At 34.0% G+C, this 17,492-nt stretch overlaps 1 protein-coding gene across 2 annotated transcripts in view; it reads right to left on the bottom strand.

Moving 5' to 3' along the window:
• The window catches only part of LIN28B (lin-28 RNA binding posttranscriptional regulator B), a 97,395-nt gene that overhangs the window by 77,312 nt on the left and 2,591 nt on the right, over positions 1-17,492 (bottom strand). Inside the window, exons 1-2 of one of the 2 annotated variants that reach the window (XM_090280569.1) lie at positions 3,827-3,836; positions 2,783-2,970 (exon numbers count right to left, since the gene is read on the bottom strand). In XM_090280569.1, coding sequence (XP_090136695.1) covers positions 2,783-2,970; positions 3,827-3,836 — 198 coding nt within the window. Of the gene's footprint in view, positions 1-2,782; positions 2,971-3,826; positions 9,554-10,518; positions 10,568-17,492 lie in introns of those variants that run through there. The other variant, XR_016511827.1, reaches the window with a different exon arrangement.

Raw genomic sequence — 17,492 nt, 5'->3', positions numbered from 1 at the left:
TACATATATATTCCTACCAACTGAATTGTTTTTTTGATGTACAGTTCTTTGCAGTCAATATTTTCAAAAGAAAAAGTATATCCTGGGTGACTTGGCATAAACATTTTTAAGAAACTAAAATAATATTTTCCCAGTATATACGATTAAAAACATGTTTCTGAATACTTTAAAAAATCCAATCACACATATACTTCTGAACACTCAAGAAAAACTTATGTCATATATTTAATATAATGAGTAGATATTAGTCCAGGAGAGCAGTTAAAATTCCTATACAGCCAAGCCTATTTTTCATTACTGAAGGGTATACAGAAAATAATGGGGGGGGGGTATAATTTATAATTATACATAAAACTTAATATACTTTCAAAAATGCTCAGACAGTAAAAATGGTAGCAAAAATAATAAAAAACATTTAAAAGGTGTTTATAAAATTGTCCTGAATTGCAACCTGATTATGTAAGCGAAATCGATGCTCACGATACCTACACACATCATTTAAGACCATCTAATTGTTACTTGTAGTTGCTTGGTTAAAATCAGTAGGATTCCTGCCTCCTTTCAAACAATCATTCATATAATTTATATGTAATTTATGTTAACTCCCACTATAAAACTAAACCCAGGTTTCAAAGTCAGGAAGCTAAATAAATAAATAAATAAAGCCAAACCTAAGTAATTTTTCCCTAATAAAAACTTAGATATATTTTTAAAAACAAATACTGTAACCATAAAAATCCCCTAAAATATCACTTTCTAATTTTAAAGTTAAACATTATCACTGCCTGTTTTTTTTACATCACAAAAACACTAATACTTAAGTTTTATTGACTTTTTACATGTTTCTTCCTAAGAATGTACCTATATTATTCTGAAGAATACAAAAACACATATTTAAAGAGCATTTTATCATGACATTTTAATATTGTTATTTAGTAAACACATAATGTGCAACAGAATATTAAAGCACGTCTTAATTATTGTACACTAGAAACTGCTCTCTATAAAACTTTTTCAGCAATATAATTTCTGAATTTAGAGGATATAGGAATGCTCAATAAATAAGCATTATACAGCTTAAATTTGGATGTCCCATGGTTCTAAACATTAATATTGATTAATAAGATGTCTAAAATTTGAATATATTAAAGGTAAACATAGAAAACAAAATTATAACAAGGTGTGATCAAAGAAGAAAAGGGCTATTTTTTTCATTCATCTATAAAACAAATTTATGAGATCGTAAAGGACAATTTAACAACCTAAAGAAGGTTCAAAGGGGGGAAAGCCAGAGTCTGACAGACTTGAATCTGTCAATGATTTCAGTCATTCAGTCTATGGAGGAAGAAAAGCAGAAAATGTGGATTCATTTTGCAATATAGAGTAGGAGGCATAAAATTCAGTAGCCTGTCTATGGACGTCTACTTATATATTTAAACTCTGTTTCAATTCACAGATTATGCTGATCCTTCCACATATAAACAGCCAATAATGATGGCCAGGCCTTTAGGAAAGGAAAACACACACCACACAGCAAGGTCAGGAAGCTACCAAGCACCAAAGGACTACAGATCAAAACAGAATGGTTTCATGTGTTTCTCTTGTTTATATAGTTAATTTGGAGATGATATTCCTTAGGGGGAAAAGAGGTTGTAAATATTGCCAGGAACATGCAACATAGTATCAAGTACAATACATAATTTTCATGCAAACAGACTACGTATTTCCTGCATGTATCCATGCCAGCCAAACTGCAGTATTGATATCCATTCAATTCTTTTTAACTTAGATGTCACGACAAAGTACACCTGTTTACTCTTAAATCTCTTTACTTCTATCTAAGAGTTAATTAGAGAATTTAGTTTTTTAACTTCTTTTGATGAAATGGTTTTCCTATAAAGAGATCAAGCAATAGAGGAGTAGACTAAAAGGGGATGAGGTATTTATTTCTGTGTAAAATTTTTAAAATGAGAAGCAATAACATTCTGTTTGTTATTAAGCATCTTAAAAAATTACAACACACTATAAGCAATGGTGGAAATTTACCCCCAAGTAGCAGACTAGCACATTTTAAATACACAAGCTGAAGCCGCCTCTGGCCACATGTTTTTTTTTTTTTTTTTTTTTTTGAGTTCATCTCTTAAAGAGACAGTATCCTTGGACCTATGCCCTACACGACTCAGATTTCTAAAATGTTTGATTACTAAGCATCCACTCTTGCATTTCTTCAAATCCATAGTAGGCCAACAGTGTTCTACTTTATTTTACTGTAAAATCAATTTATTTTGACTTACATGTACAAATGAGTAGCGGGCAGGCAGAGATGAAATAACAGGAAAAGCTACTGACTAGAGATGTCTAAAATACGGGAACCTATAATTTTTTTTTTAACGGCAAATTGTTTTTGTTTTTAAACTTAAAACGATCACCATTTCTTCATTTATTTACCTCCTCATTCACTAGGCGTCAGCGACGGAGGACATTGTAACCGATAACACCGGAAGCTATACCACTGCAATTTCGCTGTCGAATGAAGAGGGGGAACTTGCTAATAACGTCAAGCAACACCCAAGCAGTAAAATTTGAAAGATTTCATTTTCTATTTAGGAAAAATACCCAGGAAGGGGCCCATCCACACACCCTAAAAACTATTAACTCGTGACTATAAGGAAGACTCTGTCTTTCAATATACCCAAGGACACATTACTGTATAGCCATTTTCAAAACTGATGAACTTCTCCACGTGGAAAAAGGTGAAGAGGGTGAAAAAAGTTTGGCTTACTTGGTGTACAAATACATCGACTGGAATATCCAAGGGGCTTCCCTCTCGGTTTATCATGGAGATGAATCCAAATCCCATTCGCACATTGAACCACTTACAGTGGCCAGTTCCGTGCAAAACCTGGGATTCCTCCTCTGCCTGCTCCGGCAGCTTCCCGGGCTCTTCTCCACCACCTTTGCTTGCCCCGCCTGAGTAGAACAGGACAAAAAAAAAAAAAAAAAGGTCGATTAGTCTGTATTGCCCTATAGTTCACCAAAAGAGGGGCGAAAAACTGCTTGAGGGCTGGGCGTGGGGGTTGGGGGGAGAGTCGGGGAAAGAAGGAAATACGAAAACCCGATTAAATGGTTGAGTCCTTTTCTTCAAAAGAAAATATTTAAAATGTAAAGGGTTAAAAGGGGAAGCGGGGGAGGGGGAACTACACTGTTCAATCGATCACATCCACTTCCACAGTTCTGTACACATGTGTACTTTTTCATTTAACTCCATATTTGCACTCACACATTACAGTACAGCATGAAATACTTTACTTGCATATTGCTGATTTAACACTGATCCCATTTACAAAGAGAATTTTTCCTCAAAACTCTTCTCTCCGGCAGGCACGAGGAGGAAAGAAATAGCGAAGATGGTTAGAACTAGTTTAATGCAAATGCAGCAGCGAATCCAGGGTTATCTGCAATGTGAATTCCCCTCCCCCCATAACTTTCGATTAATGTTGGGGTGGTATGGGGGAGGGGGCAGGTGTATAAAAGTTTTCTTGGGCTCACTAACTGAAACTGCGCTTAATCACACTCAAACAATTCAAACAATAGCCCCCTGAAAGCTTTTCAAGTTGTGAATCAGTGTGGGCGGTACAAAACATTTTTGGAGATCTGTAACAATAGGTTGCAGAAAGCCCCCTTGCGCGATGGGGGGTGGGGGTAATGCCCAGTATTGGGGTAAAACCGGGAAGGGGGAGGACGGGCAAAGAAGGGTGGGAGAGGGGGAGGGGGAAGAGAAAGGAAGAGAGAAAATCACAGTAAAACAATAGAAAAGAAAATTAACCTTCGGCCATGTTGCCCCACCGGCCCTCTGCTCCAAACTCGTGAGATGAAAACTTTCCCTTTGCAACGGAGTGATCTTCTGCATCAATGTAACATCTTGATTTTGTGCGATCACAAATTTAGCTCGCATGGTCTAATGTGCTTTCCCTCTTTTGATTTTTTTCTCTTCTCTCTCCAGTTTCTGGCCCCCTGAGCACACGTGACTTTGTCAATTACATGCTTTCTAGCTACTAATTTCACCTCGGATCCTTAAGGGGCTGGCAAAAGGAAGAGATAACCAATCGCCATTTCATCTATGCTGACATCAAAATAATTTATGAATGAACACGAAAAACTCAAACATGTTATCTTAAAGACAATTTGGGGCGCTTCTTTACGATAAATTAGAACGCTGACTTCATGCTTTTACTTAATACAATAGAGGGTTCTTTTGAATCATTTAGAAAAACGGCACATATATGTGCACACGCGTGCCTTACACACAAGCCAATCCAAATAATCTCATTTAGGGGAAAAAGCCATTTAAATAAAGCAACCGAGATTACGCCTTTTTTCCTATAAGAACTCAGCCACTCCTTAGCAGTAAACCTGCTTTGGACACAAATCTCATATTTAATTCAGTTCTTAGAGGAAAAATATATACTTTACAAAAGATCTAATTAAACCTAATTACATCCCCATGAAAGTTTAGATAATGATAATATACATCTACAATAAGATAAAATCACAATTACTTGATTGTACTGTACCCTTAAATTTTTTAAATTTAAAATAAATCCTACTGGAAAAAATAGCTATCACCTTCATGTAGTCAAATTGTGTTTAGGATTAAAATTTCGGAACATTTTGTAAGGGGTTAGTAAGAAATTGTACTTCACAGGTTTTTCCACCATCTCTTTTCCGGGGAAGAGATGTGATTAATGACTTCCTAAATAACAGCCCAGTTTTCCAGCCTAACATAGAGTGAACCTCAATCAGCGGCAATTGTTCCCCAAGAGCAAGACAACCGTAGGGCAGGGAGGGGGAGGGGTGCGCCGGGCAGGGGAGGTGAAGAGGAGCCGCCAGCAGAGGCGGCTGCAGAGCCAGAGAAAGAGGTGAGGGAGAAAAAAGCGGGCGCTGGTGGGGGGAGGGGTGAAGAGAGGCAAGTGGGAGAAAAAAATGTAAATATATATAATATTGACTGTTCCCCTACATTTTAAAAGTCAACTACCAGTGGAGAGAAGAGTCGAATAAACGAAAATGTAAATGGTTGGGCTCCTACCGCCGTCCCTGGCCCACCCCGGTTTAAAATGCTTTCCCTTTACCTTTCAGATCGATTTAAATGATTGCAGATTACTAGATAAAGACACCAATATTACCGCCCTCATCGAATACTACCCTAAATATTATAAATCTAGGAATGCCTTATTTCTTTTAAAATAAAAAACGTCACCCGTTTTTGAAACATTTAAACGCACCGTCACTCTTTCCCCCACCCCACCCCCATTTTCTTAAACAAGCAGTTTACTGGGAAACTACAGATACCACTTCCCTTAGGCACAGCTACCGAGTTGACCCTCCCCCACCAAACCCGCAATCCCCTCCGGTGTCTCCAAACAAGTCCACACTGCTAACTCTTAACACTCCTCACACTTTCACACAAACTAGAATGTAGGGATCCTGAATACGAGAGTTTTTGAATACCCACACATAGCACCTATGTATACCTCTTCCCCATACTAAAAAACTAAATATAAATTTATACTAGTTGGTTCAGATTGGAAATAAATGGATGTATATAAACATGTGCTATTTTCAGTTGCATGTGGTAAAAGGCTTCGAGCAAGACTGATTGATAAATTTGAAATTTTTTTTGTCTATTTATTTTGTTGTTTCTCAGGAAAGGGGGCAAAGTTTTCTCATTTATTTTGGGGGGAATAACCATGGTAGAGAGAAAAGAAAAACTGAAAATCAAAATGACTTTGAAAGAGTATGTAAGCTCAAACCTCTCTAAAAATAATATGCTAACAAAACATTTACTAGGCATTATTTTAAAAGAAACCAATTGATTACATTGACCTATAATGAAGTAGCTTTAACAATGGCATTTCGTGTTAAACACTTCACATACTACAAACTAAAAAACACTAAAGTAAGTTATGTGGCCTCTTAAAATATTTTAAATGAACGAATTACTTTAAACTTCAACATCTGGTTAACAGAAAAATAATCTGGGAAAGCATCCATGTAAATTGAGGGGTAAAGCTATTATTTGTGTAAAATCGTCATAAAATTCACAGGCCAGTAGTTTAGTCAATGACACACATTTATTGTAAATGCTATTTTATCTGTAAGTTTATTTTAATTACAAAATAGGTTAATAATAAAATCAGAAACGATATATAGGTGGACTCTGAATCCCTATTGTTAAAAGTTTGATGAAATTCAAATCTCTACCACAGATTAAAAGTGTGAAATGCCATAACTGAACCGCATAGGATGGTATGGTTATAAGATTCAGTCTTGCCTGATTGGGGGCCTCCAGTATTAGTGGAATTAAGGTAGGGTTCACTGGACTGGTCACTGGTGTCAGAGGTTATCGATTCATTCATTTCCTGAGAGGGACATCAGCCTTTCAAGTTGTGTAGAGGGCTTTTTCCAACCGAGAACTCTGAGAAATCCTCTAACGTTCATTCACAAAGAATTTAAGGCAACTGCATTTACATACCTGGGGGGAGGTAAAAGAACGGGGGGAGGGAGTTGGGAAGAGAGGGAAGAGGAGGGAAGAAAATTGGGGAGAAAAGTGAGGGAAGGAGTCATGAGAAACAAAATATCACCATTTCAGGGATATGGCACTGTCTTTTACATAGATTAGACTTTTCTGTCCCCCCAATCCACAGCTTTTGAGCCTAAGATCCTTTTATAAAACGGAACATAATCTCTTTAAGCTGATAGAATGCTTTCATGTAAAATGGTCCTATGAATCTCCTAGAATGCTTTCCAATTTGTCACCTTGCCGAGGTCTTCTGGTTTTAATTTTTTTCTCATTTCCTACTTGTTTTTAGTGGCAGAAAGACCTGTGCTTGACTCAAAACGCATGTTTTATACTTGTGAAAACCAAATACTTCAGTAGGTTGATTTATCATAGTTCTTCCAAAATATATTTTAAATGAGTTCAAGTGGCTTCAAAGATCGTTAAAGCTCTGGAGGTAAAAGTCAAGGAAATAATTTATCATAAATGCCCATTGGTTATCACAATCTAAGGTTTCTCCATTTAAAAAGCAAAGTGCACATATTCTCGGCCTTTTTTTTTTTTTTTCCAACAGTACAATGCAAGGAGCCGAAAGATGTGCCGGAGCCGAAAGATGTGCCATAGCCCACCGTCCTTGTTTTCCTGTAAGCAATGAGTGCCTTCTACCAAAGCAGAAACAATGCTTTGGTTCTTCCTAAAACTAGGAGGAGGGGCTGTAGCACTGCGGTGTGCGACTCCACCCGGGCTCTCCTCCCGGCAAATAAGGCCGGGGTCTGCTGCCCCAGCGCTGCCTCCGCAGCCCTGTAATTTCACGCGCAGTCCGAGCCCCAGGGTCTCAGAGACCCCCAACCAGCGGATCTCCCCTTTCCCTCCGCCTCCAGCCCGGACTTCCTCTCTCCTTTCTCTCCAGTCACCTTTCCCTTTATTCAGCACATCACCACCTCGTTTCTAGAAGTGGAGCCATTCCTAAGAAGGCTAATGATTTCTCACTAATTAATGGATTTTTACATTTGTCCTCCCTCCCACCCCCACCCCAGAATACCAAACAAAGAAAAACCCTTGCCTTCACCACTTTGAAAGACAACACTTGGCTCAGCCTACTACTTTTACTGCATTTTCAGACCTATCATTTATAATTTGATCTCTTTATCTGTGAGATGTCAGTCTCGGAAATCTAAGATAAGTGAAGGAGGAAGGGATCGGGAGAACCCGAAAAAATGACCACTACCGCCTCCCACTACCAGGCCTTGCCTAAAATGGAGAGGCCTTCAGACAACTGGCGCCGGTACTTTAGGGCAGCCACGAAAACATCGCTGTGTGCCTTTGGAGGGTCAGAAAAAGCCCTCGTCCAGCAAAGCGCGGGAGTTGGAGGAGGCTGGGAGACGATTTTAGGGAACCCGCTCTCTGGCCTCGCTGAAGAAGGTTTCCAACCCAAAAGCAGCACCTCGGGCAAACGGTTCCCTATCCCTCCCACTGCGGTTTCAGCAAACTGCTTCGCAAATAACTTTCTTGAAATTCTTACAATACGGAATCAAATGAAAGGAGTACTCGGCTGGGTGCCTTGGTTTTAAAATAAAGGCACTTGAGAATACGGGGGCATTTTGTTTTTGTTTTCAAAAAGCAAAATTCCGTTCTCGTTTAATTTCCTCATCTGGAAGCAAAATGCTTTGGCTTAACACAAGTGTTCTAATTTGGGAATCTTTACAGTTGTAAATCTCTTTAAATTTTTTCCTTAAATATCTTAACACATTTCCCAGGTATAAGTAAATGAAATTATGAAAACACAAGAACCGATTAGCATCTTTTAAATTTCCCAAATTACTTTAGTGAATCAAAAAAACATTTGCAAATGCTTCTTTCTTTTGGATCAGTTATGTTTCAGCAAAGTATTTAGAGCAATAAAATTAAATCAGAAGAGGAACACTATTTTAGGAACACCACTTTGTATAAAGTTTCTTTTAAAAAAACGGAAATAACAAAAAACAAACAAACCCTGTTTTATTACCATAGTCCCCAAATGAAACGGTAAAATATCAGTTTTGGTGAAAATTCCCAAATATCTTCTGAACTGTGCTCAAAAAAATACTTCCTTAAATGATTTTAATCAGAACCGAAATGGCTTAGAAAAGTCATTTTATAACAAGCACTAGCTTATTTTGCCCAAAATTGCGCAAAACTTCATGTTTTATTTGAAAAATGGGTATTTTTCACCTGTACTAGTCAAACATGTATGCTTCATAATTTAAAGATCTCTTTGCAATAAACATTGAGTTTGTACAAATGACACTACATTAATCTAAACACATCATTTTTCCCCCTCCAAAGCAATGAAAGTTGGTTCTTTATAAATTAATCTCATTGAAATAAGAGTATGGACTGTTTCCTATGTATTTATTTTAATATTTTCACTTTGGGTTTATTTGGGAGATGGGGGCAGGTGGATGGAAAATGAGAAGGAAAGAACAGTGTGGGGGTTAAAAGATGAGGGGAAGTGGAAAGAAATCTTCCGGCTTTAAAGATGCCTGCGTGAGAAGCAGATCTGTGGAGAAAGAGCATCCAGCTAGAAACTAGAAACCAGAGTTCTGGTCCCACTTGCTGACCTTGCTAATCACTAAGCTTCTCTGGGCCACAGTTACCTCATTTGCAAAGTGAGGAGACCGGACCAGCTGAAGTTCAAGCTTTCTAGCTTAAATGTAATCCCTGGAAATAACCTTTCTTTTTGGTGAAAGTGGAATCTCTCTCCCCAACAACCCCTTTTTAATCACAAGGAAACACAGACATGAAACTTTATTGCAGTCACTTAACACATTGGTGTTAACATTATTTCCGAACAGAAAAGAAAAAGGTATCTGGACTGTCTCCAGTTTGCTCCCACAGAAAACCACAATCTACAGTAATCAGAAACTAGTTGGTAAATTAAAATATTGTAGCATCTTTTCAGAATCTTCTTTTTCATGATACTCATTAGAGCATCATCTTCATGTCAAAGGATTCACTCTAGAAAAAAGGAAAGTGTTTGTCAAATGGCAATGCCTATCAATGGTTTCCTCATTCAACTTTTTGATCCCTACTATTTTCATCTTGCTACCTACAATTCTAAATTTGATAAGCTTAATGACAAAATAACATCTTTTTAGTTGCACTTATTTAATGATCATAAACCTTGTCGTATCACACCCTTTAAATGTTTTCATAGTATCAGTCAAGCGTAGAGCCAAGATATTAAATTCATCAAAGTATAAGCCAGAGTATTACATTATCAAACAATTGTTACTGAAAATAGTGTTGGAAGTTTTAAGCGAATTTTAGTAATTTAAGAAAATATTTATATATCAAAAATCTAGGTTTTATAGTACACCTAAATTAATGAAAAGATATATACCAAAAATGTCTAGGTTTAAAAAATTGTTAGAAGTTCAAATGAGTCATTTTTTGCAGTATAATGAACAAACATGATACAAGTTCATGAAACTCCAAATGGAGCTTCCTTAGATTAGCAAAATTCCCTAATTTTCTGAAAATGTCTAATAAATTATGCTATCCATGTTATGATAAATTATTTGAAAACAGCACCAAGTTTCTATCTTGAAATTAATTCATCCTATATTTGTGAGTGCCTATTTTGCTATGGGTGTTTCAAAAAAGAACAGGCTATAAATACTCTTTATTCAGCTACATAAACATATAAATATCTATTATCAATTTTGCCTGAGTTACAGAAAAAAGAATCACAAAACCCAATACTGCTAACATCAGGAGGAAAATGAGTTAATTAGAAGATTGCATCTATGTGTTTTGCTGGGAGCATCAGTTTATAGACAGAATGATGTGGAATCAAATAGTATATGGTACCCATATTGCCAAAGAGAATTCCTGAAGGTTTTCAAGTTTCCTCAGATGCCTCTAGTGATCTTTTCAAACATACATTAAATAAAATATTTAATTAAAGAAAAAAGACTAACCTGGGGCTGATGAAATCTGGTTGAATGACCTCATCATCTTCTGAAGAACCTAAAACCAGAAAGCTCAAGTTAGTACATTAATTGTCTATTTAATTGTCTCTTCTTCAGCCTAATGGATCATTAGAAAGCAGTAAAATGCCTAAGTTTTGACTCTGTGAAGTCAAATTTAAGACTCACCTAGCAAAATTAGATAACCAATTGGCAGAAACTTGCCTTTCATTCCTATTAAAGGACACTGGTTTAAAAAACATTTTAAATAAGACCATTAAGATGCAAAAGAAAGATCCTGATTTCACAAACAATATTTTTCTTTCTTTTTTTTTTTTTTTAAGATTTTATTTATTTCTAGAGAGAAGGGAAGAGAGAGAGGAGGAGGGAGAGAAACCTCAATGTGCAAGAGATACCTCTGGTCAGTTGCCTCTCACACAACCCAAATTGGGGACCTGGCCTGCAACCCAGGCATGTGCCCTCACTGGGAATTGAACCAGTGACCTTTTGCTTCACAGGCTAGCACCCAATCCATTGAGTCAAACCAGCCAGGGCTGCAACTAAAACTTTTAAAATATTTAATATTATATACTGTAATTTAAGAATTACATCCTTAAAACAAAAAAAGTTAAGAACCCAACCCACAATATTGTGCTTCTTGATGAACTTATCTGACTATTCTCTTCAGATATATTTTAAAAGAAAAATCATGAGAATTTAATTGTGGTGCTTCCACCATTGAGACTAGATCTCTCTGTTACATTCATACACTCTTTGTAAAAATAATTTACTTCAATGGTAATTCATTTAATCATTAAGTATATTTAATTAAAGGTATTTATTGTGCATTAACCCAGATTTTTAGAAGCAAAAACAGTTATTGTTTAAAACATGAGTAAACACTGACTTTTCTAATATATCTGCTGGCAGATGTCACAACACAATAAAACTTGCAATAAAGAGTTCACCCAGTAATGAAGTACAGCAATTGGAAGAGAAACTCCTGATGACCACTGAATTATCATTTTTATCCTCAGGTCAGAGGTATTAAGGTTTGGAAAACAGCTTTGTTTGAACACGCATCTAGTCACCTGCAACCACCCAGGGTATATCTTTGTCCCCTTAAAACTAAGTTTTACATGCTATATCTACTATATAAACTCACACAAAATAAGCCATTATGTGCAAATTCTTAAGTTACAATCTAATTTTCTTCTCAAAATTAAATGGGGGCTTTCCCAAGTGCAGAGTTCTACTGAATGTTGACCCAAGATTATTCTTATAAAGGATGACAATCCCATTGAATAAGATTTGAAAAGACTAGAGGAAGAATGTGAACAAAAGGTATGTGAAACTACATTAAATCTTTCAGTTATCCTGTTTACCATCAAAAAGACAGAAGATGATGACAGCCCCTAATGTTAACAAAATTCATTATTAAAACTTATTAGTTTTCCTTTACATTGAGATTATATTCTTTTATTTTGCCCATTTGGTTTATGCTGGGCTTTATTTAAGTATTACATATAATTTCAACAAAACCCTAGCACATGTTTTTCTGTTGTACTAGCCCATAGCCCATGCTTAATGTTCTCTGCTTATATCTACAAAAAAGTTCAAGCCAAGATAGTCTAACACTTTGGGGTAACAATCAGTAAGGTTTGTTACATTTTTTTTTAATAATTCAGAAGATAAATTATAATAAATGGTAGATTTAAAAGTAAAAATCAAATGGCATAATGGTATTTAAAAGCTCTATGACCTATTAGAATGATAAAGATGTTCAAATTTTTCACAATTCAAACTCACATGGTAGTTTTTGTTATTGATAGTTTTAATATTATCATCCCTTTTCAAAGGAAAAGATGAAATTACTTCACAGACCTTAATTGATACATTTCACTGATGTTAAGTAATGGTATAAACTTTTCAGAAAAGTTAGCAAAAAAAAAAGAAATAAGTTTAAATATGAATATTATAAACCATCCAATGTTTAGTGAACAATTATGATAGGAATGAAATAGGTAAATATTATATAAAATATTTACAATATTAAATGTTCATATTCTTAATATAGGTGACTATTTGAAGCAAAATAATAATGAATTAAAATTATTCCTTAAATGCATGAATAATAAAAACAGCTATTTGTAATTTTATACATGGGTGTATTTATTTAATACTATACACTTTGGGGTAAATATTAAACAACACATTTAATTAAAATTGTGGTTTGCTAGAATATACTTCTCAGATCCTTCACTAGAGTAACCCGTTTATCATTTAAATCTCCACTTTGATCTTTTTCTTATTGTTACACACTGAGTACCAATGCTTCTATCATGTAATACTGTACTGTAATTGACTAAACAGCCCAAGATGTTTTCTTTCCCAGCTTCACGCTATGCTCTGTGGTGGCAGGGACTGTATATATTTAGCTCATCATTTTAATCCTGGCATTCTTTAGTGTTTAATACACATTTTTCAAATGAATCAATGACTTAATGAATTTCTGAACCTGGCTTGAGCACCTCTAGAATGCCTTTTATGAAATAAATGAATCTGTATACAATAATTTTCTTAAGCCCTGGCAAAGTAGCTCAGTTGGTTAGAACGTCATCCTCATACATCAAGGTTGTAGGTTCAGTCATTGGTCAAGGCACATATAAGAATCAACGAATGAATGTATAAATAAATAGAACAACATATCAATGTCTCTCTCCTTCCTCTTTAAAATAAATTGAAATTTTTTTCTTAAGAAACATCTTTTCATAAAAAAGAGAATGTGAGAGGCAATCATTTGACTATTGCAAATATAAAATACGTGCATACAATCATTTTAAGAATTTTAGCCAAAATGTATGTACTTAACCGCTAAAAAGTTGCCTAGCTTAAAAACACAATCCATTACAATAAATGCTCTTAGACTTCATACTTCTTCCCATTAAAACATATAACAATATTCTTTAAGTACTTTACATACTGATGTTAATCCACTATTATAACATTTCAATGTAAAGGAAAATGATTATTACTACACATTATACACTCAGTTTTTAAATTGCCAATTAAGTTGGTAAGCCCAGAGAACTGAGTAATAACAACACTACTACATATTACTCAGAATTTTATTTCAATTCAATTTACATCATGTTAGTTTTTCCCCCTAAAATTAATAATGTGCAAGTTACTTTTTTAAGCCATGATAAGAATTTTATTCTTTATTGATTTAATCTTTATTGTATTTTTCAAGTTATTTTTAGTTCTCAAAAAATGATTTAGCAATCAAGAATATTTGCGAAAATACAAGGAAAATTATTTCTTTACTTATTGTCATCTCTAATTTCTCAACATTTAAAAATACACAAGAAAATACATTTTCTAAAATAATGTAAGTATAAACCACATTATAGTTTACTATAAAATATTTACTTTATGGTTTATAACAAAAATCAGTCTATTTACAATATGGCTCAACTATCTTTGAAATAAATACATTATTTGAAAAGTAAAGTAGACAACAATGTGACTTTTCCTTACTAGAATAGTTGGGGGAAAGTTTTTAAATTACTCTAGTTAAAATAATATAGCAAACATCCTACACAAACACCAGACTGAAACTTAAAGCACCATACTTATTTAGATTTACTAAAACAAATATAACATAAACACTTATCAAACAGAATATTAAGTGAAGTTTTTAATATTGAATGTTTTTTTAACTGGCCTCTAAATGTTTACTGTGTATTAAAACCCTTCACTGTAATTATTTTTTGCAAATTAGTCAACTGACAAATCAAATGCTGTGTAGGCAAAATCAGAATAAATTATTTTGCAATTAAACTGTATATTCTACTGTAATTTTAAATGAGAGGAAACCCCCCAAAAACCCATAATTATCTTCTGGAGGGTGGGCCCCTTGTAGTACAGGCTTCCCCCGTTAGGTGAGTGTTCTAGTAACCTATCTGTATCAGTGTACCAGCTGGCGTTGTTCCGAGGGGCTGCATTCGGCTTCAATAATTTTTATTATTTTGAAGACTCGACGCATTTGCCCATTTCGTGATGGGTGATTTACAGCACAACTGCCCACACTGCACTGAGTGTTCAGCAATTTTTTGACCAAAAATGGCATGACCGCCATGCCCTACCTTCCCCATTCACCAAATCTCCCCGAGCAACACCCTTCACCCAATGAAAAAAGCCCTCAAATAGAAAGGTTTTGCTGATGTGGAAGAGGTAAAACAAAAAATGGCAGAAGCACTAAAAGGCACAAAAATCAATGAGCTCAAAAACTTTTGAGCAGTGGAAAAAACATCTCAATAGGGGTACTGCATCAAATGGAGAGTACTTGAAAGGTGACTGAAGTTTAAACATGTAAGAATAAATACACACTTTCTTATAAATAAATTTTGCATTTTTTGGTTCCTCTTTTGTAACTGGAAATCCTGTATCTTCAAGTTGATACAGTACAAACAATTTTTAAAAACCTATCTACTTTAAAAATAAATATTTACATGTGACTTGATACAGTTGAAAAGTCATAGGTATTAGATGTTAAAACAGGAAACAATATTTGGTTAAATATTTTGAACATTTTCTTGAAAGAATAAAAAAATGTTACTTAAAATTATTTCAAATTTTCTTTTTTTATGAATTAAATTATAATTTTAATTATTTATACTATATAAACTTTAAATTATAGGCTAATATTTCTAATACTGCTAAATAACAGAGATGGTAACTTTCTCTACTACTCTGAAATTTTACTTGTTTCTCATAAGATATAGCCAGCTCTAGCATCCTCTTCAAATAAGGGTAGTAAAAATAATTTATTCTAGAAAACAAACTTCAGTGAATATTGAAGTCAACTGGCATATTGTCTAGACTGTCTAAGGCACTGAGTATGGCACAATTCTTCATTGGTAAACATAATTCTTTCACTTAAATGTGAAAGTTGTAACACAATTGAGCAACAGCACAGCTGGTTTTGCTAATGTAAATAGTCTGTATTTCCTACAGTATAAAACAACAGTTTTATAAAATAAAGTCCATAGATGATTCATTGTTAAGGTCACATAAAATTAAAGGAAAAAAGTGGTTTTAAAGAGTCAAAATAATGGCAAAATTCCTGTTTAAAAAGCTAATCACATATATTTTTAATGCCCCCCATAACTTTAAGATAAAAACTTTATCATAGTTTCTTGGTATAGTAAAAAAAGAAAAAGGAAAAACAATGACTCTATGTAAACCAGAACACTTCTTGATATTATATAACATTATAATATATAATACATAAAACATATAATTATTAATATAATAAATATCAAGAGATGTTTTAGAGGCTGCTCATCTTTATGCCATAGCTGGTGATCTAATGGTGTAATAAACATAATATTAAATAAAAGCAATAGGAAGTAAACTGGCAGAGATTATACTAAGAGATAAATACAAAAAAAGATAAAACGTCATTTACAGTTTTTCTAAAACTTTTAATCTACAAAAAAGTATGTCTGTTTTATACCTATACAGTATAGAATATTTTAGTTGAAATATTTTTGTAGCGTCTGAAAAAATGTTACCTCAAAGAAATGTTGGAAAAATATAAAAGTAGCATTTGGCTCTTGCAATCCACTGTTTTTAAAAGAAATACTGATTTGAAAGTGTCTATAAAATTTAAAACATATTTTTCCACCATTACAACTGGTCATACAACACTATGTCCTTTTTTCTATATAATTAAGCTTTTGTTCAGCCATGAAAAAACTGGAAACTGATTGCTTGAAAATGAGCTGCATGCCCTTTGTCCTGGTTGGTCACCTCTGACCCTTAATTTGATGATCCTGCATATCAACCCATTCTATTTTTAGGAAAAATGTCAAGTTCTATGTCTAAAATAGTACAAATAATGCTTTTTACTGAAATATTAACTGTATTACACATTCCTTTTCAAGTAATTTTTACAATGATTTTATATCAGTGTTCAATTCACACAATGTAAAACACAGTAATATTGTAAGCAGTGACAGCCTCGTGTTTGACCTGGTTCAAACAATAGAATATTTCCCGAAAGTACAAATTCAAGATCATGAGAATGCCAAAATTTATATTTTTCTATTTATAACATTGCTTATATTATTATTGCTTCCAAGTAGAATTTATTTTATGACTTACTTCAAAATTAATTCTAATAACATGTTTTGATTATGGTTTGGATAGTGTCAAAGTATAAATTTGAATCAAAAATTGCAAGTATTAAATTCATACACAACTTTACAGTGGTGTTAACTAAAATTGTACTTTTCGAAAACTCATTAGTTGCTTTGGTTTTATAATCTTGTCTTCCTTTGCAAGTGGCAGCTTTCAAAGAAAGAGAAAACCTCTAGCATTAATCTTACTGATTATACTGATATTATTCAAAACCGATGTTATACAGTAAGGGATAAAATTTATCACAATTTCTGGTTAATTCCAATGAAGCTGGGTAAAAAGATTATATTAAAACGTATATATAAAATATGTGTATATTTCTCAGGATGTTACTTGAACCTCTATGTAATTTCTGTATGGTTTTCAATCAGAGTTAGCAATGACCAATATGGCTGTCTTGGTTCAGCACTATGGTCAGCGACTTCATACAGTCACTGTCAGATAAATCCTAATCAGTGTACCTGTATATAGTGGGCGAGTTTCTCAAATCAATGTGATTCTATATTTCATATATTCCTAGATATGTTCATTTAAATCAATCTTAATTTTTTAATGTAAAGAATTTTCATTGTTCTTCTTGGAAAGCTAGAAATTCTTTACCTCGTGGTTCACTTAACACAGTACTTATTTGTAAAGAAAATGTCCTTTTAAAAGCCAACAAGATCGGGTACATATTCTAAAGAATTTAAATATAAAAACTTGGGATTTATGGGCTATAAAATTTTAAAATAAATTAAGATTCTACTAAAAATTACCAAATAAGAAAATTCTTTAACTGA

The sequence above is a fragment of the Furipterus horrens genome, unplaced genomic scaffold (genome assembly GCF_987537825.1).
Source record: "Furipterus horrens unplaced genomic scaffold, mFurHor1.1.pri manual_scaffold_6, whole genome shotgun sequence".
Taxonomy (NCBI): domain Eukaryota; kingdom Metazoa; phylum Chordata; class Mammalia; order Chiroptera; family Furipteridae; genus Furipterus; species Furipterus horrens.
The sequence above is the reverse complement of the archived record's forward strand: the minus strand, read 5'-3'. Positions and strand labels throughout refer to the sequence as shown.